The sequence below is a fragment of the Chionomys nivalis genome, chromosome 4, assembly GCF_950005125.1.
Source record: "Chionomys nivalis chromosome 4, mChiNiv1.1, whole genome shotgun sequence".
In the NCBI taxonomy this organism is placed as follows: domain Eukaryota; kingdom Metazoa; phylum Chordata; class Mammalia; order Rodentia; family Cricetidae; genus Chionomys; species Chionomys nivalis.
Genome location: NC_080089.1, coordinates 21,144,327 through 21,165,743, shown reverse-complemented (window position 1 = coordinate 21,165,743; position 21,417 = coordinate 21,144,327). Strand labels below are relative to the sequence as shown.

General features: G+C 44.4%; 1 protein-coding gene across 9 annotated transcripts in view; it reads right to left on the bottom strand.

The window, feature by feature from the left end:
* Positions 1-21,417, bottom strand: part of Smarca4 (SWI/SNF related, matrix associated, actin dependent regulator of chromatin, subfamily a, member 4) — a 102,693-nt gene that overhangs the window by 48,965 nt on the left and 32,311 nt on the right. For 8 of the 9 annotated variants that reach the window (XM_057766802.1, XM_057766805.1, XM_057766801.1 and 5 more), the window contains exons 9-14: positions 20,549-20,722; positions 19,113-19,280; positions 18,958-19,008; positions 9,990-10,120; positions 9,792-9,849; positions 3,101-3,222 (exon numbers count right to left, since the gene is read on the bottom strand). In XM_057766802.1, the coding sequence (XP_057622785.1) occupies positions 3,101-3,222; positions 9,792-9,849; positions 9,990-10,120; positions 18,958-19,008; positions 19,113-19,280; positions 20,549-20,722 (704 nt within the window). The remainder of the gene's footprint in view (positions 1-3,100; positions 3,223-9,791; positions 9,850-9,989; positions 10,121-18,957; positions 19,009-19,112; positions 19,281-20,548; positions 20,723-21,417) is intronic. The other variant, XM_057766804.1, reaches the window with a different exon arrangement.

The window sequence follows — 21,417 nt, the reverse complement described above, 5'->3', positions numbered from 1 at the left end:
TAAAGATTTGATTTTTAATTATGTGTATGAGTTGCAGGGGTCTTGTGCTTATGAGTACAGGGGCCTAACAAGGCCACAAGGTGGTACTGAATATTCTGGAGCTTAAGTTACAGGCAGTTGTGTAACTCTGACTTGACAATAACAGTATGTGTTTTTGATTGTTGAGCCGATCTCTGGTTCCTCTTTTTCGAACAATTAAAAGTCAGTGGTGTATGGGTGGCATATGAAGGTGCCACCAAGTATATGAATTCAAGGGAATCAAACTCATGTGGTTAGAACTGGCAGTTCTTTTACCAGGAGTCATCTTAATGGCCCCTTATTTTTCATTTAGAGTGATTTAAACTGCATGATGTGGCTATACTCACCTACACTTCCAGCATTCAGGAAGGAAAATAATTTCAGGATTGAAACCAGCCTGGGCAATAGAATGAGATTTCATCTCAAAATTTAAAGAAGAAAAAAAAATTTAAAGTCGGGCATAGTGGCACACACATTTAATCCTGCCTCTCAGGAGCCTGAGGCTGATGTAGCTCTGTGAGTTTGATGTCAGCCTGGTTTACATACTAAGTTACAGGACTGCTTGAGCTACACAGTGAGAGTCTATCTCCAAAAACCCCCAAAAACTTTAAAATAAACAAACAAAAAAAAAACCGAGTAGTTCATGTTCAAGTCTATCTCCGCTACAAAATAAATAAATAAATAAAAATAAAACACAGGATTAAAAAACAGAAATTTCAAGTGATTTAAATTCACTGCCATTGACTCATGAATCCCAATGCTCTCGATGTGGCAGATGTGCGTCCCCTCACTGTGTATGCTGCTGCTTCGTTCTTATCTTTTTAGCAAATAGCTACAGCCAGGTACGATGGTGCCAGCAAACAATCCTGACAATCCAGAGGAAGAGGCAGGAGGATCTGTGTGTTCCAGGCTAGCCTAGTCTACGTGCCGAGTTCCAGACTAACCAGAGGCAGACAGCGAAACTCTGGCTAAAAACTCCTAGGGAACAGTCACATTAAGCTATCGTTTTCTTGCTCGATGACTACTTTAGAAAAGGTCTCGTGTGTGCACATTTAAATGTCTATGTATGTCCCCATGTATAAGGAGGACCAAGCGTTCTTTGATTACTATTCACTCAACAAGACAGAATCTTTAACTTTGAATTTAGAGCTCACTAATATGGCTAGTCCAGGTAGCCAGTGTGATCTGGGGATCCTAGCGCTCTGACTGCCATGAAGTGGAACTAAGGCAGACCATCTTGTCTATCCAGCATTAATGAACATGCTGGGAACCCACAATCTAGTGCCCATGCTTGCTGCACTTTCCCTACTAAGCCATGGATGTCCCCAGCCCTTGGAGGGGAGGTTCTTCTCATGTATGTCTCATGTAGATTTGAAAGTAGAGGTCGAACATTCCTTTTCTTTCTTTCAAAATCTTTTTTCATTTTTTTTTAAAGAAAGACTTATCTATTTTATGTGTATGAATACTTACTTACCTATATGTATGTTTGTGTACTATGAATGAGCCTGGTACCCATGGAAGTCAGAGATCCCCGGGAGTTGGAGTTACACATGGTTATAAGTCACCATGTAGGTGTTGGGAACTGAATCCAGGGCCTCTGCAAAGGCAAGTGAACTAGCTAGCTCTCTAGCCCCCCTAGGGTTAAGCATTTATTTCTTCTTTCTCTTTTTTTGTTTTTGTTTTCTGAGTTGAGATTTTTTTGTGTAGTCCTGGATCTCCTGGAACTCAATGTTTAGACCAGGCTAGCTTTGGGGCGCTGGGATTAAAGGCATGTGCCACCACCTGGTTGAGCAATTCTTATCTGAAATTGTATTGTGTTTAAGATTTTGGAGTTCTTTTCAGTTGGTGAGATATCTATATAAATCTATTTAAAAAAAAATCTTTATTTATTATGTAGTGTTCTGCACTGTGTATCTGCAGGCCAGAAGAGGGCGCCAGATCTCATTACAGATGGTTGCTGGGAATTAAACTCAGGACCTCTGGAAGAGCACTCAGTTCTTCTAACCTCTGAGCCATCTCTCCAACCCATTTATATAAATCTTTTTTTTTTTGCTGATTTTTTTAAAGATTTATTTATTTATTATGTATACAACTTTCTGCCTCGATGTATGCCCGCATGCCAGAGCAGGGCACCAGATCTCAGTACAGATGGTTGTGAGCCACCATGTGGTTGCTGGGAATTGAACTCAAGACCTCTGGAAGAGCAGCCGGTGCTCTGAGCCATCTCTCCAGCTCCCTATATAAATGTTAATAATTTCACAGTTCCCAATCACGAAATAAAACAGTACTGTGAAAATGGAAACATTTGGAGTTTGGAACATTTCAGATTTGAGTAACTCAGCTTTTTTTTTTTCTTTTTTTTCTTTTTCTTTTACAGGATATTTTCTTGAAGTAACTCAGCTTTTATCTTATTTCTCTATAATGGTCCTCCATCAACTTCTCACTAAAGAGATCAAATCTTAATTTTTAACTGTGCTTCCAAGAGCAAAATTTTTGTAGAAGAGAGAAACTGCATGCCCAGCACCAGGGGTGAGTCCAGAGCATAGAGCAGATCATGTGACTACACAAGACCGTAGCAGCTCTCTGCATCTGCAGACACAGGGCCACAGCCCAGACAGATGCTTACTGACAAGAGATGCACACCACTGTCTATGTATTTGTGTGCAAACAAAACAAGAAGGACAGAGAACGCAGCTACTCCCTCTAGAAGATGATACAGGGCTGGACAAAGGCTTCTGGGAGGAAACATCAGGAAGCTGCTGGAACAAGAGAAGATGGGCAAGTCTGTGCTCTCACCCAACTATACTTTGAAAGCATATGAACAAGGAATCATTTTCTATAGCAAATCACTATAGAGACAAATGAAATCTGTAGGAAACAAATATGGTCCTACACTGGTTGCTGACAGAACTTGGGAATGACACCTAAGGAGAGGATGATCAAGTCTAAGGCCAGTCTAGGCTATGTAGTAAGATCCTGACACAAAATAAAAACAATGGAAGGGGAAAGCCTGGGACTCTGGCCACTTGTTTTGGTGCCACTTTATAGAGCTTGCAGGTGAGGACAAATGGGGACCCCTTACTCAATAATGTGTCGCGCATCCACCTCAGAGACGTCATCACTGTCTGGGTCTGGAATCTTCTTCTTCTCCTCCACAGGCAGTGTAGGGGGCTGTGCGGGTTGAGGCTGCTCTTCCTCCTCCTCCTACCAAGAGAGGTGCCATGTCATCCAGTATCCCTAGCTTGATTCCCTAGCATCCTGCTGGGCTCCCAGTGAAGATATGCTCGTATAGCCTTGTTCCCCCAGTCCAGTAGTGTCTATGTCTTAACTGCCCTTCCCTTTGAACAGCTAGATTATTGACTTGAGTTTCATGGCAGCTTGCAGGTTTTTTGCAAGGGTATCTTGGGGAGTTTCTATACCTGTTGCTCTCCAATGCAGACTCCACATGGCTCCTCGAATCATGCCACGCCTTTAGTGTCTACCAACTCAAGCAGCTTCCCAGTTTATAGCTGACCTCACTGAGCATACTTGTGCTTTACCTCCAGTTCTACAGACAGGCTCTCACTCGTCTGGAGACAACAGGCATCTTTCCAATACTTGTAAATTGATTGAATGTTACCTTCCTTAAAGGGCCTCCTTGCAGTTACTGAGCAGATAACACTGGGACTCTGCATAGCATGTTCAACAAATATATTCAATGCATTTCCCAGTACTGAGCGATTCTTGTTCTACATGAACCATAGCAAATTCTTCTCCTCTACTATCACAGAATTGCTACAGAGATTTTTAAATATCATATGTAAATGCCACATGCCTCTAACCCTGGCTACACAGGAAACTGTAGAATACAGACTATAAGTTTGAGTTGTCTGGGCAATATAGTTGACTCTTGTTTCGAATTAAAATAAACAACCAGGGCTATAGCTCAGTTCTAAAGTATCTGCCTAGGATGTGTGGCGAGGTTCAATCTCTATGGTACAAAATGCGTGTGTTATTTCACAACTATCTGCTAAACAGTTCTAATAAAACTCTGACAAAGTTTTCCCTGCACCATGCAAACGTAACGCAAGATCACTGGGGATCATCAGGAGGTTGCTAACACCAATGAGTCTGGAAAGGCAGCAGCCACCCAATGAGTCACAGCATGGCTAGAATAACACAGGAGTTGGTCAAACAGCGAAAGCAGGAGGAAGAGGTCAGGATATTCCCTTTCTAGAGACATGAACTGAGCAAGATTGAAAAAATGGCTATTCAAGCTCCAAGAGTTAGGCAGGGCACAGCACATTCTAACATTCACCGTGGAGATGCTGTTAACTTCTCAGGAAAACGGCACAGGGCTGCAGCTTATTTATTTGAAACACTTCAAATAGCCCACCCATTCCCAATATGAAGTCTGCTGTGCTAGGCAGCCATGGATATGGACAAAATTGCCAGGTTCTATAACCAGTCTGGTAGAAATAAAAATATTCTACAAAAAAAACCAAACACACACTTATGTCTCTCAATCTATCAGACTACCGAAACAACAGATTCCAAAGAATGGGAAGTTCCCTAGGCATCTCCTGCTGGGAGAAAGAAAGAGCACCAGTCACAGGAGCAACTGATCTCCCAGAAAGATTCACCCACTTGTCAGGCCACCTTACAGAATGAAACTGAAGCTAAAAACAGTGATATCTGGGACCATACCAACAGATATCTGCCACTTCTGGTTAGCTTCGGTCAACCCAACACCAACTAGAGTCATGTGAGAAGGGACTCTCAACTGAGTGGTATCAGGTTGGCCTGGGGCTGGGATGTTTTTCTTTATTACTGATTGATGGGTGAGTGCTCAGCCACCCTGGGGACAGGTGGCATGGAGGTGCTTTTACTGGGAGTCGAGAAGTAAGCCAGTAGCCAGGCTCCTCTGCGGTCCCGCCTCACCCTCAACTACCTCAGTGACAGACTGTGCTCTGGAAATTGTAAGAGCAAATGAACCCTTTCCTCTCCAAAGGTCATGGTGTTTATCACAGCAACAGAGAAATCTAAGACAGCTACCATGATTCTGGAGAGGGTAGGGGTATAATCTTTCAAAGGAGCTAACTGGGAGTCTCTGAGTTTAAGGCCAGTCTGGTCTACATTCTAAGCCAGTGGGAAAAAAAACCAACAAAGCTAAGTAAATAAACAAGAAATAACAAAGGCTGTCAGGTGTTCCGGCCTCTTTCCACAGACAGTGAAAGGTAACCCAAGCCGGTAACTACAGCGTGTGCAAAGCTGCTGGAGGAGTTAGGCTTCTGTTCAGTCAATGAGCACAGAATCAAAGAACTATGAGATTATCCACTTCTCACTCTGACAAAATCAAAATAATTCACAGACAAGTCAGAGACACAACAAGAAGGATAAATATCAAGACAGCTTGGTATGAAGGCCACTAAAAAGTCAAAGACAGATAATCTATAAGGCAAGAGATACAAACAATTGGGTGGTAGTGGCAATAAAAAAGAGAACTGAAACAGCAGGTGGCTGAATTCTCATCTGAAACAAGAAGCCAACACAAAAGGCTACTAAATGATCTGAGAAGTGTGAAAGAGCCAAGTTCAGTTCTCAGTGTTCATGTCAGGCAGCTCATAGCTGCCAGTAACTTTAGCTCCAGGGTCTGTGACGTCCTCTTGTACTTACAAGTCACAACTGCATACAGAGATACATGAACATGCACAGAAACAAAAACAATGAAACAAAAAGGTCAACCAAGAGTGGAATCACAATGCTCAAACTGCTTGAAAGAGGAGGAAGCAGGGGAGGAGTTATAAAACACTATTTATATGTTCAACTAAACTGACCTTCCAAAATACAAAAACACCCCAGGGGGGAAAAAAAAAAGACTGAATAGCACCTGTTGCTGGCATTCAGGCCTTATTAAATTTCCTTAGAGGGCTGGGGTGTGGTTCATCAGTAGAGCACTTGCCTGTATGCATAAGGTCCTGGGGGCCAACCCAGCAGACGTGAAAGATTTAGAATCAAACAACCACTAACACAAAATTTCAGGACACAAAAGTGAAAGGCATGCTCTCAAGTAATTTAAATGCATGGAAAGAAGCAGCACCCAAAGAGACAACAGAGATGAGAGCCCACTGCAAACACCTACAACTCAGGTCCAAGGAATCTGCTACCCTCTTCTGGTTTTGGCGTACACACACAGGCATACACTCACACAGACACAGAAAAAATAAATCCTTGGAGAACAACCCACAAATAGCATCAGAAATGGTAAGTATATAGATTGATGTAAAAGACTATAAATATACTTTCATCTATTTCTTCTATGCTAACATCTTTCAAAGGATTCAGAGTGCATAAAGCATTAATTTAAAAAATACTGTGCTACATGCCAGCACTCAGGAAGTGAGACAGGAGGTCACAGGTTCAGTCAGTAGGAGTGTCACATCCACTGGAGCAGAACCACCACGAACCTATCTCAAAAATCCAACCTAAAAACTAATGTAATGAAATCAGATGCCTACTGTAATGAGTGATTACAAAGAAACTACTAAATAAAAGCATAGCTGAAATGAAAATTTGCAGAAAAGGTAAGTCAGCAAACTGATAAAAGATAGTACCAGAAAAGGAAGAATAAAAAAAGATTGGGAGGCAGGAAGGAAGGAAGGCAGGTAGGCCAGGCAGCCGGGAGGTGGAGCCGTGCTAGTGATGCACACCTGAAGCCCAGCACCTGGAATCATAATAAAGCCAAGGCAGCTTGGAATATAAAGCAAAACTGCCTCAAATGCTCACCTGCACAAACATACAAGAAAAAAGACGGGAAAATTAGAAAGAAATCAAATTAACCAATAGCACAGTGATTTGTAAATGTTACATAAGCCTCCAACCCAAGTTTTATGCCTGGAGACTACTGTATGAGAGACCTAACTACTGCAAGCTGTCCTCTGATTTCCAAATACATATGGCACATATATATGCCTACCCTCACCCGCACAAATCATACACATGTGATAACATATTTTAAAAAAAGTCCAGATTCGATGGCAACAAAAATAAAGCACTGGGATTCTGAGTCTGGACCCCCCCCCCACCGGGCAAGTCTGTCCCTTTGTGTGCTCTGTGTATGTGGACATACTTTTGTTTTGAATAAAGCTTCCCTGAGCACCAAAAACATATAAACATAAAATAGTTGCTGGAGCTAGGGCTCAGTGGTAGAGAGTACTACCCTAGAATGCGTGGGACCTTTTCCAGCCCCAATATCCAAAACAAAAACACATTGCCAGAGGCAGGTGGATCTCTGAAATCGCGACCAGCCTGTTCTACATAGCAAGTTCCAGGACAGCTAGAGCTATCATAATATAGAGACCTTGTCTCAAAAATACCAAAAAGCAAACAAAAAAACAAATCAAACTCATTAAAATTTCAGAGACACACAACAATGCTTATCTAGCATGTATAAGGCCCTAGGTTTTTGGAGTGGGAAAATTGAAAAGTAACATTTATGAAGCCAGGTGTCATGGCATGCAACTATAATTACCAATACTTAGGAGGCTGAAGCAGGGAGATTTAGAGTTTGAAGCAATCCTGGCCAAATAGTTCAAAGCCAGCCTGAGTTATACATAGTGAGAGACAATCTCAAACCAAAGTTTATGAAATACAGATCAAGGGTGCATAGTGTTAAACATAGAGGTTTAAACACTATTTATATCCCAAAACAGCCTTACTCACATCAATAATTTAACTCTAGATCAATCAACAAAGTGTGACAAACCATCAAAGAACCAAAATCCAGAATGCAGGAATCATCACCTCTGACCCTTCAGTATGATAGAGGTAGTTAGAAACCATTAAACACAATGTTGGAGGTTGGGGATACTGCTACGTGGGTAAACACGCTGAGTTCAATCCCCAGAACACACATAAAGCCAAGTACAGCAGTACATGTCTGTAATCCCAGTGCTCCTAAGGTGAGTTGGGAGGCAGAGATAGAAGAATCCCTGGAACCTGGGAACAGCAGTCAACAAGAGCCCCATTCTCAAGGTAGAGGAAAAGATGACATCTCAGGTTACCACAACTTCTACACAGGCACTGCTGCATGTATGTATACATGTATGTGTATATACATACACAGAAAAAGGGTAAGAAATCAAGCATACTAGAAGATATTTGTAAATTATACACTAGGTCAGAACCGTGTTTAGAATAAATAAGGTCTGAGAGCTCATTAGAATGGCAGCTCAATTAAAACCAGGCAAGACTTGAAGAGACTTCCCCTGAGGAAGATGGATGGATGGAGCACATGTGCATATGAGGATGCTTAACATCACTACTTACTAGAGTAACGCAAATCAAAACCAAATGAGATGCCACCACACACCCACTAAAATGCTCATAAGGAAAAGAACAGACAATACCAAGTGTTGGTGAGGACACGGAGAAACCGGAACCCGTGAAATGGTACAGTCATTTTCGAGAATAGTTGGCAGTCTCTTAGAAAGTAAACATAAACTTACCACATGACCCAGCAATTCCACGCCTAGGAATCTACCCAAGAAAAATGAAAACATATGTCCACACAAAACATGTTTGCAAATGTTCACGTTATTCATTATAGCAAAACTGGAAATTTAAATGTCACCCAATTGGTGGATGGGTAAACAAAAATGGTATAGTCATACAATGGAACACAACGCAGCAATAAAAAGAACAAGTTCTTGGTACACACCACACATGGACGGACCTCAATAACATGCTACACAATGGTGCTCCAATTCCATTTGCAGCATATCCACAAATGGCTAATATAGAGATGGAAAACAGATTGGTGAGCTGGGTATGGGGGTGTAACGCTGTAATCCCAGTAGTTAGGAGGACAGTGAGTTTGAAGCTAGCATGGGCTATACAGGGAGACTCGTACAACGAGAAATAAAAAAGCAAAACAGTTTTGTGGCTTCCTGGGACAAGAGGGGAGGGAAAGCAGACAACCACAGACAGCTTAAGGGTTGCTTTCTGGCTGACCACACATTCTAACACTAGTGTGAAGGGCTGATCCACAGTCCCAAATGTTCACTAAGAAACTAGACTTCAAGGAACCTGTTTAGATTAGAACAAAGCATTCTTGGCTGGGCATGCTAGCACTCCTGTAACTCTAGCTAGCATTCAGAGCCAGGCGGAATGTACCAGAATGTGTAAAATAGCAAAAACCCTATCTTAAACAAACAGTGTGTGTGTGTGAGTGTGTGTATTCACCTAAGACTGGGGAGACTCTTAGGGAGGCAGGGGGCACTCAAGACTCCAGCTGACATAGAAACCACAAGTCCTCTAACATAGCACCACAACTCATGAGGGAAAAGCTGGAGAGGATGGCACACCATCCACCTAACGCTGTGGGGAGAGGAAGGGAAACATAAAACCCAGGGAGCAAGGGAAAGAGTCATCAAGAGGCATGAGAGAACACTGGGTGGCTGCCGCACATATGGAACAAGCATACGTGCCCATTAAGTCACAGCACTGACCAAGAATGAGCAAAAGCAGCAAAGCATTCAGAGGAGTGATGCTGAGTGCTTGAAATGCGGCTGGTGCAACTGAGGAAATGACTGAAACTGGATTGGCTCTAAACGGAAACAGTCCACAGGTCAGCAAAGCTGTGAAGCACCCCTTCCAGCCAAGCCCAGGGTCTCGGCTGCCCCTGTTACACCATGCCCAGCCAACACACAGGGCACAGGGGGCATAGCCCACAGGGTGATGGGCACAAACAAGGTGGAAGGCCCAACAACAGGAAAGATAAAGCAGCTTCTTACCTCCTCCTCCTCTTCAGAGCCACTTTCTTCACTATCTGACCTGGGAGCGACTTCATACCTGGGAAAAACAGCAATGAATAGATGCAGAGCCCCTGCAAGGAGTGGCTTTACTCTCCTTGAAACCTGGTCTGATGATCCCCAAACGCAAGCAATTATCGTCCCAGCGGCCAAGTTCCACAAAGGAGGCACCCAACTCACCCTGGGTTCATCTCAAGCCAGGCTTCTAGCTGCCCGGCTTTTGGGGCATCTGTGCCTGTGAGGATCTTGCCGCTCTCTACATGGATCACCTTCACAGGGAGGTCGCTCATCTGGCTGGTCTCATCCAGAGGCTGAAAGAGAGTGACTGTCATGACCAATTGCTCCCCAACTCCCACCCTGGGATCTAAAAAAGTCACTTAAGAAGGGCTGTAATCCTAGCTGTTGGGAAACGGAAAGAGATTCTAAGTCTGAGGCCAGTATGAACTACATAGTATCAGAAAACAAGAAGAGACACAGATCACTTTAGAAAGGTTAAAAGTAACCAGGCAGTGGTGAATGCCCTTAATCCCAGCTCTCAGGAGGCAGAGGCAGGTGGATCTCTGAGTTTGAGGCCAGCCTTGTCTACAGAGTGAGTTCCAGCAAAACCAGGACTACACAGAGAAACCCTGCCTCAAAAACCAAAAACAACAACAACAAAAAAGGGTGAAAGTGATGAGACCTGACACCTTATCCTAAAATTTTAATCAAAGTATCCTAAAGTGAGTCTGAGTCTTATCTCAATTGTTTTTTAAATTTGTTATTCTATGTGTATGGTTATTTTGCTTGCATGTAGGTCTGTTTATTACGTATGTGCCTAGTGCTCCCAGAAGTACCTAAAAGAGGGCATTAGATTCCCCGGATTGAATTACAGCAGCCACGCCAGTGCTGGGAATCAAACCCAGGTCCTCTGTGAGACAAATCAATGATCCCAACTGCTGAGCAACCTCTCCAGCCCCCCAGGAGGCTGGGAACAGTGACACTGGTACCATGAACTGACACAAAGAAGCACTACAGCTGCCTTAGCATGATTCCCTGAAGCTTAGCTCTCCAAAGCAAGATGGCTGCCTTAAGTTCCCCACATGGCAGAGAGTAAGTCACTTTGTGCTTTAAGCACAGTGGTTCACACTTGTAATCTCTGCGGTCTGGAGGCTCAGGCAAGAGGCTGAAGCATGCTGGGTGGTAGCAGCACATGCCTTTAATTTCAGCACTCAGGAGGCAGAAGCAGGCGGAGTTCTGGTTGTTCGAGGCCAGCCTGGTCTACAGAGTGAGTTCCAGGACAGGCTCCAAAGGTACAGAGAAACCATGTCATGAAAAACAAAAAACAACAAACAAACAAAAATAAATAAAAAGAGCCTGAAGCAGGAAGATTACCAGCCTGAGCTAGACGGTAAAACTTTGTTTCAAACAACAAAAATAAACTAAGACACTACCAACTACCACGAAGTGGCTCTGTGCAGCAGTGTGCCAGCCCGCATTCTTCTACAGTAGTCACTCAAGACAACATCTGTGCTGGCTAATGTTCTGTCAATGCGACAGAAGCCAAGGTCATTTGAGAGCAGAAAACTCAATGAGCACATGCTCTCCAAAGACAGTCCTATGGGTAAGCCTGTGAGTCACCATCATCACTAAGGACTGATGTAGGAATGCCAGTCACAGCCGGGGGTGCCACCCAGGGCAGGTGGTCCAGGGTTCTATAAGAAAGCAGGCTGAATAAGCCAGGAGGAGCAAGCCAAAAAGCAGCATTCCTCCTGCCTTCCCTCAGTAATGTGCAACCTGAGATAAACCTTTTCCTCTCCAAGTTGCTTTTAGTTGTGATGTTTTAGCACAGCAATAGAAACCCTAAGACAATACCCCAAATAAAATCCCCTGGAATGGCCATCTCCAGGGGAACAGCCACAGCAGTATGCTTGAGGCCAGCCTAAATTAACAAGTGTGCGCTGCTCTGGCCTTCCTGAGATGCTTGGGGAAAAGTCCTTGCTTCAAAGAATAGGACTAAGGCAAGTCCCCCGGAGTCATAAAGTGAGAATGATGGCTGGGTTAATTTAGCTCGGCTGTACAGCCTGACCTTGAGTGTGCAAAGTTACAGCTTCCATTCCTGGCAAAAATTAAAAGCCAGGGAAGGGAACAGCTGATTTTTCATGCTTTTTTCCCCTTCCCTGCCATGAAAATATAGACAGCAGGTAGGATGACTCCACAACCCAGGAAGAAAACCCTCTCCTTCTGCTCCCCCTCCAGAACCCAACAGAACACTTCTCATGTACCCAGTCATGTACTTAGCTACTAAAGCCTGAGCCAAGCAAGACATCAAAATATACAGGGCACAATATACTCATAATAAACGAAAGGTCAACAGACACTAAAACAACTTGCATATAAAGAATTAAACACAGCTGGGCGGTAATGGCACACACAGGCCTTTAATCCCAGCACTCAGGAGGCAGAGGCAAGTGAATCTCTGAGTCTCAAAAAGACTAATTAAATTTTTGTCTTAAAAAAAGGTAAGGGTGCCGGGCGATGGTGGCGCACGCCTTTAATCCCAGCACTCGGGAGGCAGAGGCAGGCGGATCTCTGTGAGTTCGAGACCAGCCTGGTCTACAGAGCTAGTTCCAGGACAGGCTCCAAAGCCACAGAGAAACCCTGTCTCGAAAAACCAGCTTCTGGCCTGAGCTTGCTCTCTTTTTCTTCTCGGAGAGGCAGCTTTGCTTCTGCCTCTTCCCACTTCTCCAACCCCCCCAATTGGTGCCACGTGACTTGGATAGGTGCTCCTGCCCAAAACTCCTTTTCCAGGATCAGAATCCTGAACCAGGTTTTTTTTCCACTCCCACCACCGGCTTCCTGGCTTCAATCAGTGAATCTTCCCTCCTTTCTGCTATGGTTGCTTCCCTTTACCGAAATCGTATTTGGACTGACCCGGGGTCAGTCAGCCCGCGCATTAGCACTGTACACTCCCCAGTGCATTCGACTGTACAGGTAGAAACAAGGTCCCCCAGTTTCTTCATCTTTTTTTTTTCCCATTTCTTCTCTTTCCTTTTTTCTTCCCTCGTAGTAAATGCCGCTCGGAGTGACCCCAGCCTCTCTGGTTCCTGAGTCACCCCGAACAACCGGATCCAGCCAGGCCATAACACCCCACTTGCGGTCCGAGGACGCTCGTCCACGAGTCCTGGGTGTTCGCGCCATTTAGCACCTGTTCCCGTTATAGGCCTTGGGTGCCGCTATTTCGTGGGTTTTCACGATTTTGGCTCTGGATAGCAACCGCCCATGGAATTTTTTTAAAATTCCAGCTGGCTTTTTCAATTCCAGCCGTGGCATGGTGCGGTTTTTTAGGTTCCAGCCTTTTGCTTCCTTCTGTGTGGTGTGGCATGGCGACTCAGCGACAGGGCAGATCACACCTTTCGGTCCCTCTTATTAAGCTTAAAAATCCTCAACAGCTCAAAAATTGTGGCTTTTTCATACAACACGTGGCTGCCGACATGTTGACTGGGGTCAGGTGACCAAGTTCTTCCATCTTTACTTAAGTATACCCTGCATTGTCCCCCGGTTTTCACTAAAATCCTCTTGTTGACTCTTTTACATGTGTTTTGCACAGTGGCATGCCTTTGGTAGGCCCCACCAAAGGCATCCACGTTGCCTAATTCCTGTTCACTCTTTCTGTGTATAATAATTGTTCAATACATATCATTTCAGACTATAAAATCATAAGTCTCATGTTTTAAACTGTTATGTACTTTTAAGTCTCTTACAAAAAAGCCTTATATTTAATCCAACCCTCATTTAAAATATATTAAGCTGTTCTCTACTATTGTCAGTTTTGTCATTAACATAAGTTTCTTCTTTCTGTCTTTTTTTTTTTAAATATTTATTTATTTATTATGTATACAATATTCTGTCTGTATGTATGCCTGCAGGCCAGAAGAGGGCACCAGACCCCATTACAGATGGTTATGAGCCACCATGTGGTTGCTGGGAATTGAACTCAAGACCTTTGGAAGAGCAGGCAATGCTCTTAACCTCTGAGCCATCTCTCCAGCCCTCTTTCTGTCTTTTTACCAGTATAAATCTTATTTGTTAAGAGCCAGTACAGTCAGGCTCACACTCAGCCTTCCAGGCAGATTCTATACTGCAGCTATACCTAATAAACAGCCCTCAACTGCTCAGAGATCTGGGGAATGTAATATTTAAATATGTAACTATTAAAAAAAAATTTCGTAACAAAAAAAGGCAGGCTGGCTCCTAGCAGCAGCACTCTACCTCCTCCAAAGAAGACAGAAGACAAACGGACATACAACAACGTCCATCCACGGTTTGGCTCAATTGCCCAATGCTGACCATTGAGCAAAACTGCCTTTCATCTAAACTAAAGATCTCCTGACGTGGACAGAATCGCTGGAATCGACAGCCTAGCTGCTCAGGTCAAGGTAGGCCTGTCTTTCTACTGATTTCTTAGCCCACAGGGTCTTCTGGAGCCTGGCAGGCCCTGTGCTAAACAGCAAAGGTCAAGTACAACCTTCAGCGACCATGGAGGACCCAAAAAAGAGTAGCTCTAGGTGCCAACCAAGTAAATTCTCTGTCATTTTTTAATCAATAACTCAAGTAAAATCTTATCCTTCTCAAAGATCTCTGACAGTTTGATAGCTGAGAGGTTTTGCCAGTTTTAAAATTTCTCTGTTATACTGCCTTCCATAGTCTTAAAAATACTTTTCACTGTACAAAAATATGTCACAGTCATTATACAATGTATGTGTCTAAAACCTGTTTTCACAAACCCAAGATATTCTTGTGAGTTCCATGTAGCCAAATTAAAGAATCCACCTTAAACAGGTCAGATACTCCCTCAATTCCCTGGTCCTAAATTTTTTTTCCTTAATTAACTTTGTTCTTTGTTCTGTCAATACCTTAAACAGGTATAAGAGACACCAGATATTTCCATGGCACAAACACCAGACAGGAACAAAGAGACCAGGTATGCCAGGATGTGGCGAGCACCCAGCCTTCTCAGGTCCCCCGCCCCCCGAAAGATGACGTCCACAAATAAGCTGGAAGCAGTCTTGAGAACCCACCGTCCCAATTCCGTCAAACTGTGGTGTCTAACCTCCCACTTTTTATTATAAAAAAGGAGCTGAGAATGTTATGATTTTCGTCTCCTTAAGAGACAAGCCACACCCACTCCCTCCCCCATCTGCTGAGGCAGGCTGATCTTCAGCTTCCGGCCTGAGCTCACTCTCTTTTCCGACTTCCTCTTGGAGAGTCAGCTTCGCTTATGCTTCTCCCCACTTTTCCGCCCCCCTCTGTCTCCCCCCCCATCCTCTTCTCCTTCTTCCCCCCTCCTCTAAGTAATAAATACCCAATTCTATTCTGTACCATGTGTCTGTCCACGTGTCTCCCACCCGCTTGCCACTGGGAACCTGTGCCTTCCGGGGACTCACTGTCGAATGCACAGCCACTCGCTGCATGGCTGGGTCTGCGCGGCTCTCCTGGTCAGGGAACCTCACTGTCGCCAGAACCAGCCCGCCCTGCAGGAAGCTGCTCGGGACTCACCAGCATTTTTAAAAAATCATAAAAGTTATAATTTAGGGGCCATACCTCTCCTGCCATAACTCTGGAGTTGAAGATTGGAAGTTCAAGATCATCTTTGGCCACACAGAGATTTCAAGGTGAGCCTGGGCTAGATGAGACCCAGCCTCAACAGAAGAAAACAAGGGGACTGGGGAGTCACACAAGCTTAGAATGCCAGCACTGGGAGGCAGACACAGGAGGATCCCAGGGGATACCATAACTGCTGAGTTCTCAGTCAATAAGAAACCCTGTCTCAAAGGAATGGGTAGGGCTTCTTACGACGACACGCAAAGCTGCCTTTTGGCCTACACATGTATACACACCTGCAAACACACCAATTCACAATACATGTGTGTGATAAACATGATGCAGAAATGCAGTGAGGCTTCAAGTAACAGCTTCAAGAGATAAATGACCGCCAGGCATGGTGGTACACACCTTAATGCCAGCACTCAGGAGGCAGAGGCAGATCTCTGTAATTTCAAGGCCACCCTGGTCTACAGAAAGAGTTCTAGGATAGTCTGAGCTGTTACACAAAAAAACCCTGTCCCGAAAAACAAAAAACAAACAAGAATGAGATGTGACCTAAAATTAGCCTGATGTCACTACTTCAAACATACAAACACAATGAAACAAAAGGTTCCCCCCTTTCTTTTGTTTTTTGGGACAGAGTTTCTTTGCGTAGCCTTGGCTGTTCCAGAAATAGCTCTGTAGATGAGGCTGGCCTCGAACTGACAGAGATCCACCTGTTGAACCATCACTGCCCGTCTAAAAGAACCTTGCAATATATCTCACAGAGAGCTTGCCCAAACACCCATGGAATGGAGGTCTTTGTGCTCACAAACATGTACTAGGACAGCAGGTTTTTTTTTTTTTTTTTTTTTTTTTTTTTTTTTTTTTTTAGTTTCTCTGTGGTTTTGGAGCCTGTCCTGGAACTAGCTCTTGTAGACCAGGCTGGTCTCGAACTCACAGAGATCCGCCTGCCTCTGCCTCCCGAGTGCTGGGATTAAAGGCGTGCGCCACCACCGCCCGGCAGGACAGCAGTTTTCAACCTGTGAATCGCATCCCCTTTGAGGGTCAAATGAACCTTTCACAGGGTTTGCCTAAGACCATTGGAAAACACAGATATTTACGAAATGTAAAATTTGTAAAACAGCAAAATTACAGTTATGGAGTAGCAATGAAAATAATTTTATGGTTGGGGGTCGCCACAACATGAAGAACTGTATTAAAAGGTTGCAGATTAGGAAGGTTGAGATCCATTACCCTAGTGGAATCTGGACTCTTAAGCATACAGGGTTGTCCCCCTTTGAGGGAAGGGATTAAAAACCTCCTTTCTGACCCAAAAGCTGGAACAGATGCTCTTTCTAGCCTGATGACCTTTTTGTGCTACCTGCTGTGACTAGAGACTTTTCTAGCATCTAAATGGGCCTTCCAACCTTCCCACCCCCAGATCCTTATCACAAATTTGTTTTTCTCAGTCAATCCACAAAACCTATCTTTATGGACTTTACAAGTTGTTTTTTTGGTTGTTTGTTTTGGGGGTGGGGTGTTTTGAGACAGGGTTTCTCTGTAGCTTTGGAGCCTGTCCTGGAACTAGCTCTTGTAGACCAGGTTGGCCTCAAACTCAGAGAGATCTGCCTGCCTCTGCCATCACCACCCGGCTACAAGTAGTTTTAATGCAGTCATATCTGATCTGTATTAGGTTTAATTTGTTCCGCAAAGAGATTTATGCATGATTTGCTGTACATGCAGGACTGAGTTAATCGTTACAAGAATAAGCTGTAATTTTGCTATACTTAAATACGCCTAAAATAAACCACTTGGGTTATGAAGTATGAACCAACATTGGCTGAGTCATGTTGAGCCGAACAGTCTTTTTGATTGCTGCATTACTTTGATGACTGGGAAGGTCATAGAGCCCTGCATGCTTGCATGTATCCTAAGTGTGCTTTCCTGGAGAGTATCTGGAGTTTTTCCACCAAACACACGCCTTTCAAATGAGGGGGAGTAGCAACTTTTCAGGAGGCTTTAGATAGAACAAGGGGCATGTGTGTGACCTGACTTGAAAAGATGTCAGCCAGGCAGGAACTGGCAGAGAGCCTGGGGCTTGCATAGAAAACTCCCAGGAGAGGCAACAGCCTAGTCGTGAGGCCGGGTTTCCATCTGGGAAGGACTGAGAGGTTGCTTTCACATAATTAAACTTTTCTAATTGCTTTTTGTAAAACAGGATAGTGTATAGCCCAAGGTTTTGACCTTATGGTGATCGTTCACTTTGGCCACACACACATTGGACTCACAGGCAGGCGATACAACATCTACCTTCTGGGTTGTTTCTTCTCTCACTCCTTTTCCTCCAAACACAGAGTACTGGAATGAGCTCACTGGTAGACAGATTCCCTACTCTGCACAGGCGATGGGTCTGATCCATAGCCACCCTACCCCCTAACATACACAATAGATGCATGAATGAGACTACCTGCCTTTGAATGGGAATGGTGTGGATAGCATCCCCTCTCTCAAAGCAGACAATGCTGTGTGCTGACTTCCTGGAATCACACACTAACCACATGAGCAAACTGAGTGAATTCCAAGGAGAGTCAAAACAATAAACCTCAAAATACACTCCCCAACCAATTGAAAACAAAGGCCGGTCTAGCAGATGAGACTTCCTAACAGGGAGTCAGAATGGATGGATATTCTGTGCATGGTAGAACTAGACAAATACATTAAACCCATGATGGCTGATAGGAATGAAACTACTGATTTTAGAAAAGAAGACAGAAGAGCAGTTGGGTCAGAAATGAATGTATCTTCTGGGTACAACAGCACATGCCTGGAGTCCAAGCTGCCCAGAAAATGCCTGATGCACATTTGAGGGCAGGCATGTGCACAAATGCATAGTAATAAATGTAATCTTTAAAAAACGGTTTCTTGCCGGGCGTTGGTGGCGCACGCCTTTAATCCCAGCACTCGGGAGGCAGAGGCAGGCGAATCTCTGTGAGTTCAAGTCCAGCCTGGTCTACAAGAGCTAGTTCCAGGACAGGCTCCAAAACCACAGAGAAACCCTGTCTCGAAAAACCAAAAAAAATAAAAATAAAAAAAAAATAAAAAAATAAAAAAAAATAAATAAATAAAAAACGGTTTCTTCATTTTGCTTTGTTTTTCAAGACAGGGTTTCTCTGTAGCCCTGGCTGTCCTGGAACTCGATCTGTAGACCAGACTGGTCTCAAACTCAGAGATTCAACTGGCTCTGTCACCCAAGTGCTGGATTAAAAGTGTGTACCACCACCACCACCTGGCTTAGAAAACTTTGAAGTACTAAAAAAAAAAGAACTAAATGGAAGGAAGACAATCAAAAGTGCAAGTTCAGCCCTGCGTGAGCAAGATGACTCAGTGTCTGTCTGCCATGAGAGCCTGACGACCTGAGCTCTACCCCAGGAACTCACAAGGAGGAAGGAGAAAACCTACACCACTATCACCCCACTAAAGAAATAATCAAAATGTGATTTCAAACATTTTTAAACGAACAAACTGAAAGAGACACGTATCACAGGGTTGGCCAGCATTTATGTAAGAAAGCCCCACTTCTCACCTCGCCATCTGGTCCAATAGCAGGTGTCTGTCCTTCAGCGTTTTCCACCTTCTGCAAATAAAGAGACAAGGTCAGCCTGATCCTGCAGGCCCAGGCCACTAAGCATACAGCCAGGCCAACTAAAGGGTGCCCATTCCTAGTCAGGCCCAGCAAACCTTCTTTTTCTTTTTCTTCTTCTTCTCTTTGGCAACCTGGGCGGCTTTGTGCTGCCGCACCAACTCTGTGAGGTTGGCCACATATTCGTCTGTCTGCTGCAGGAGGTAGGCCAGGCGTTTGTCCTTCTTCTGGTCAATGAGCTTCCGGTAGCCCTCCTCATCTTCAGCCTGTAAAGCCAAGACAGGATAGAACACAGGCCTGTAAGGGTGCACACCTGAGGATTTATGAGGGCTGCTGCACCCACCCCAGCTCCATACTGAACCTCAAGGGACCTGTCAGGGAACACAGGTCCTGCCATGAACCCTTCACAGAGGACATAAATAAATTTTAGACTCCCTGTCCAAAAAAATGCATCACAAACCCCAACCTTCTTATCTGATCTGGGTTCTATGACCATGACTCCCTGTCCAAAAAATATATCACAAATCCCAACCTTCTTATCCGATCTGGGTTCTATCGCCATGACTCTCAAACCATCTTGTCTCTACCTGACCTAGATCTCCACAAATCTCAGCCTTGACCTTTACATATCTTTTTATGAATGAACAAGAGCAGAAGCTGGGCAAAGTGACATGCTTGTAATTCCAGCACTTAGGAGGCAGCAGCAGGTAGGTGGGTCTGAGTTCAAGCCTAGCCTGGTTTATATAAAGGAGGCTAGACAGGCTTATAATGAAACCCTGTCTTAAATAAAACAGAAAGTACTATACAGCAGTGAACATTCCCTGGGTATTCCTTCCATAATCTATTTCTTCCCAATGGCCTGCAAGCCTCACATGATAAACTTCGCAAGCTTTTGGACCCTGTGTCCTGTTTTAACACCATGAGGTTCCAGGGCCCCAGTGGCGACTACCTGTAGCTATACCTTGTGTTTGGTGTCCTGCTTCCTTGCCCTTCTCGTCTCCTCCTTGGACTCTTTCTTCTTCTCCATAGTGCTTCGCACTGTACACTGGACCCGACCCTCAACCTCTGCTCCAAGTCTGTCTCACAGCTGCCCAGCCCAGTCCTGCCCCAACTGTCTCTACTCTGTCTATTCTGTTCCTTTCTAGGGCAAACATGAGTCCAATAGAGAAAAATTATTCTGCTCCCTTCTATGTCCCTAGAGCAGGTAACAGTATCTGTCCAGTTAGCAGCTATACCATGATGAAACATCGACTAGATTCATCTGGGTGTAGAGTCCTCATTGTACCTTTCATGGCTCTCATGAGGCTTAGAGCAGGAGGCAGAGAACTCAGAGCTATCCTGCCCTAACAGTCAGAAGGAATAAAGGTGAAGGCCCACCCACACCTCTGCCTCCCACATCCATGTGGCTCTTCCTTCAGCTCTAATTCTATACGCTAAGGCACAGAGTATCTAAGCATAATCCTGGGTGACTACGCCCAGAATTTGCTATACCCAAGGCCTGCAGGTGACCAAAATCAAGAAAACAGGTGTATACCATAAGTCTCCGCATTCGCTCCTTCTCAATGCGCTCATTTTCCTTCTTCTGCTCCCGCTCAGTATTTGCATGATAGGTGGCCACAGCCTTGGTGAGTTTCTGGAGTTTGCCTGTGACTGATCTGTGATACTCCCTGAAGTCCTTTGCATGCTGCAGGATGCTGTTGAGGTACTCCTGCAGAAAAACATCATGGAGGGGTGGCTAAGTTCTAGTTCAGTAAGGCTCAATTGTACCTACAGCTTGTTCAAAGACAAAGGAGTATCTAGAACTGGCTCAGTGGCAGAGCGCTTCTCTTGTATACATAGAGTTTTGGGTTCCATCGCTAGCACATCAAAGAAAATGGAGGGGGGTACTATCCACATAATAAGGCTACTATGTTCAGTTCTGCCTATGACAAAATTTGCTGCTGGCACTTGTGCAACAATAACAGGGGCCCGTAGACACAACAGTTGAGTGTATCAAGTGAACACTCACACCCATCTCTCATTTGTGAGGAGGAGGTAGAGACAGGGTCTACTACATAGCCCTGGCTGTCCTGGAACTCACTATGTGGACCAGCATAGCTTCGAATTCAGAGAACAACTTGCCTCTGCCTCCTGAGTGCTGGGATCACCGGCATATACCACTACACCTGGCCCAAGTTAAACTCTTGCCCAGGGCAACTTGACATTGTAAATCAATTTCCAAACATGCTCGCACCTTTTACTCAGTTGTACCCCAAGACTGCCAGGGCACCTTTTAACTCTGAAATGTAAAAAGTTAGACACACATCTGAGTGTAGTGTGCTACACACCTATAGTACCAGCACTTGGGAGGGAGGTAGAGACAAGAAGATCACTGAGCTCCAAGCCATCTAGGCTAAAAGAACC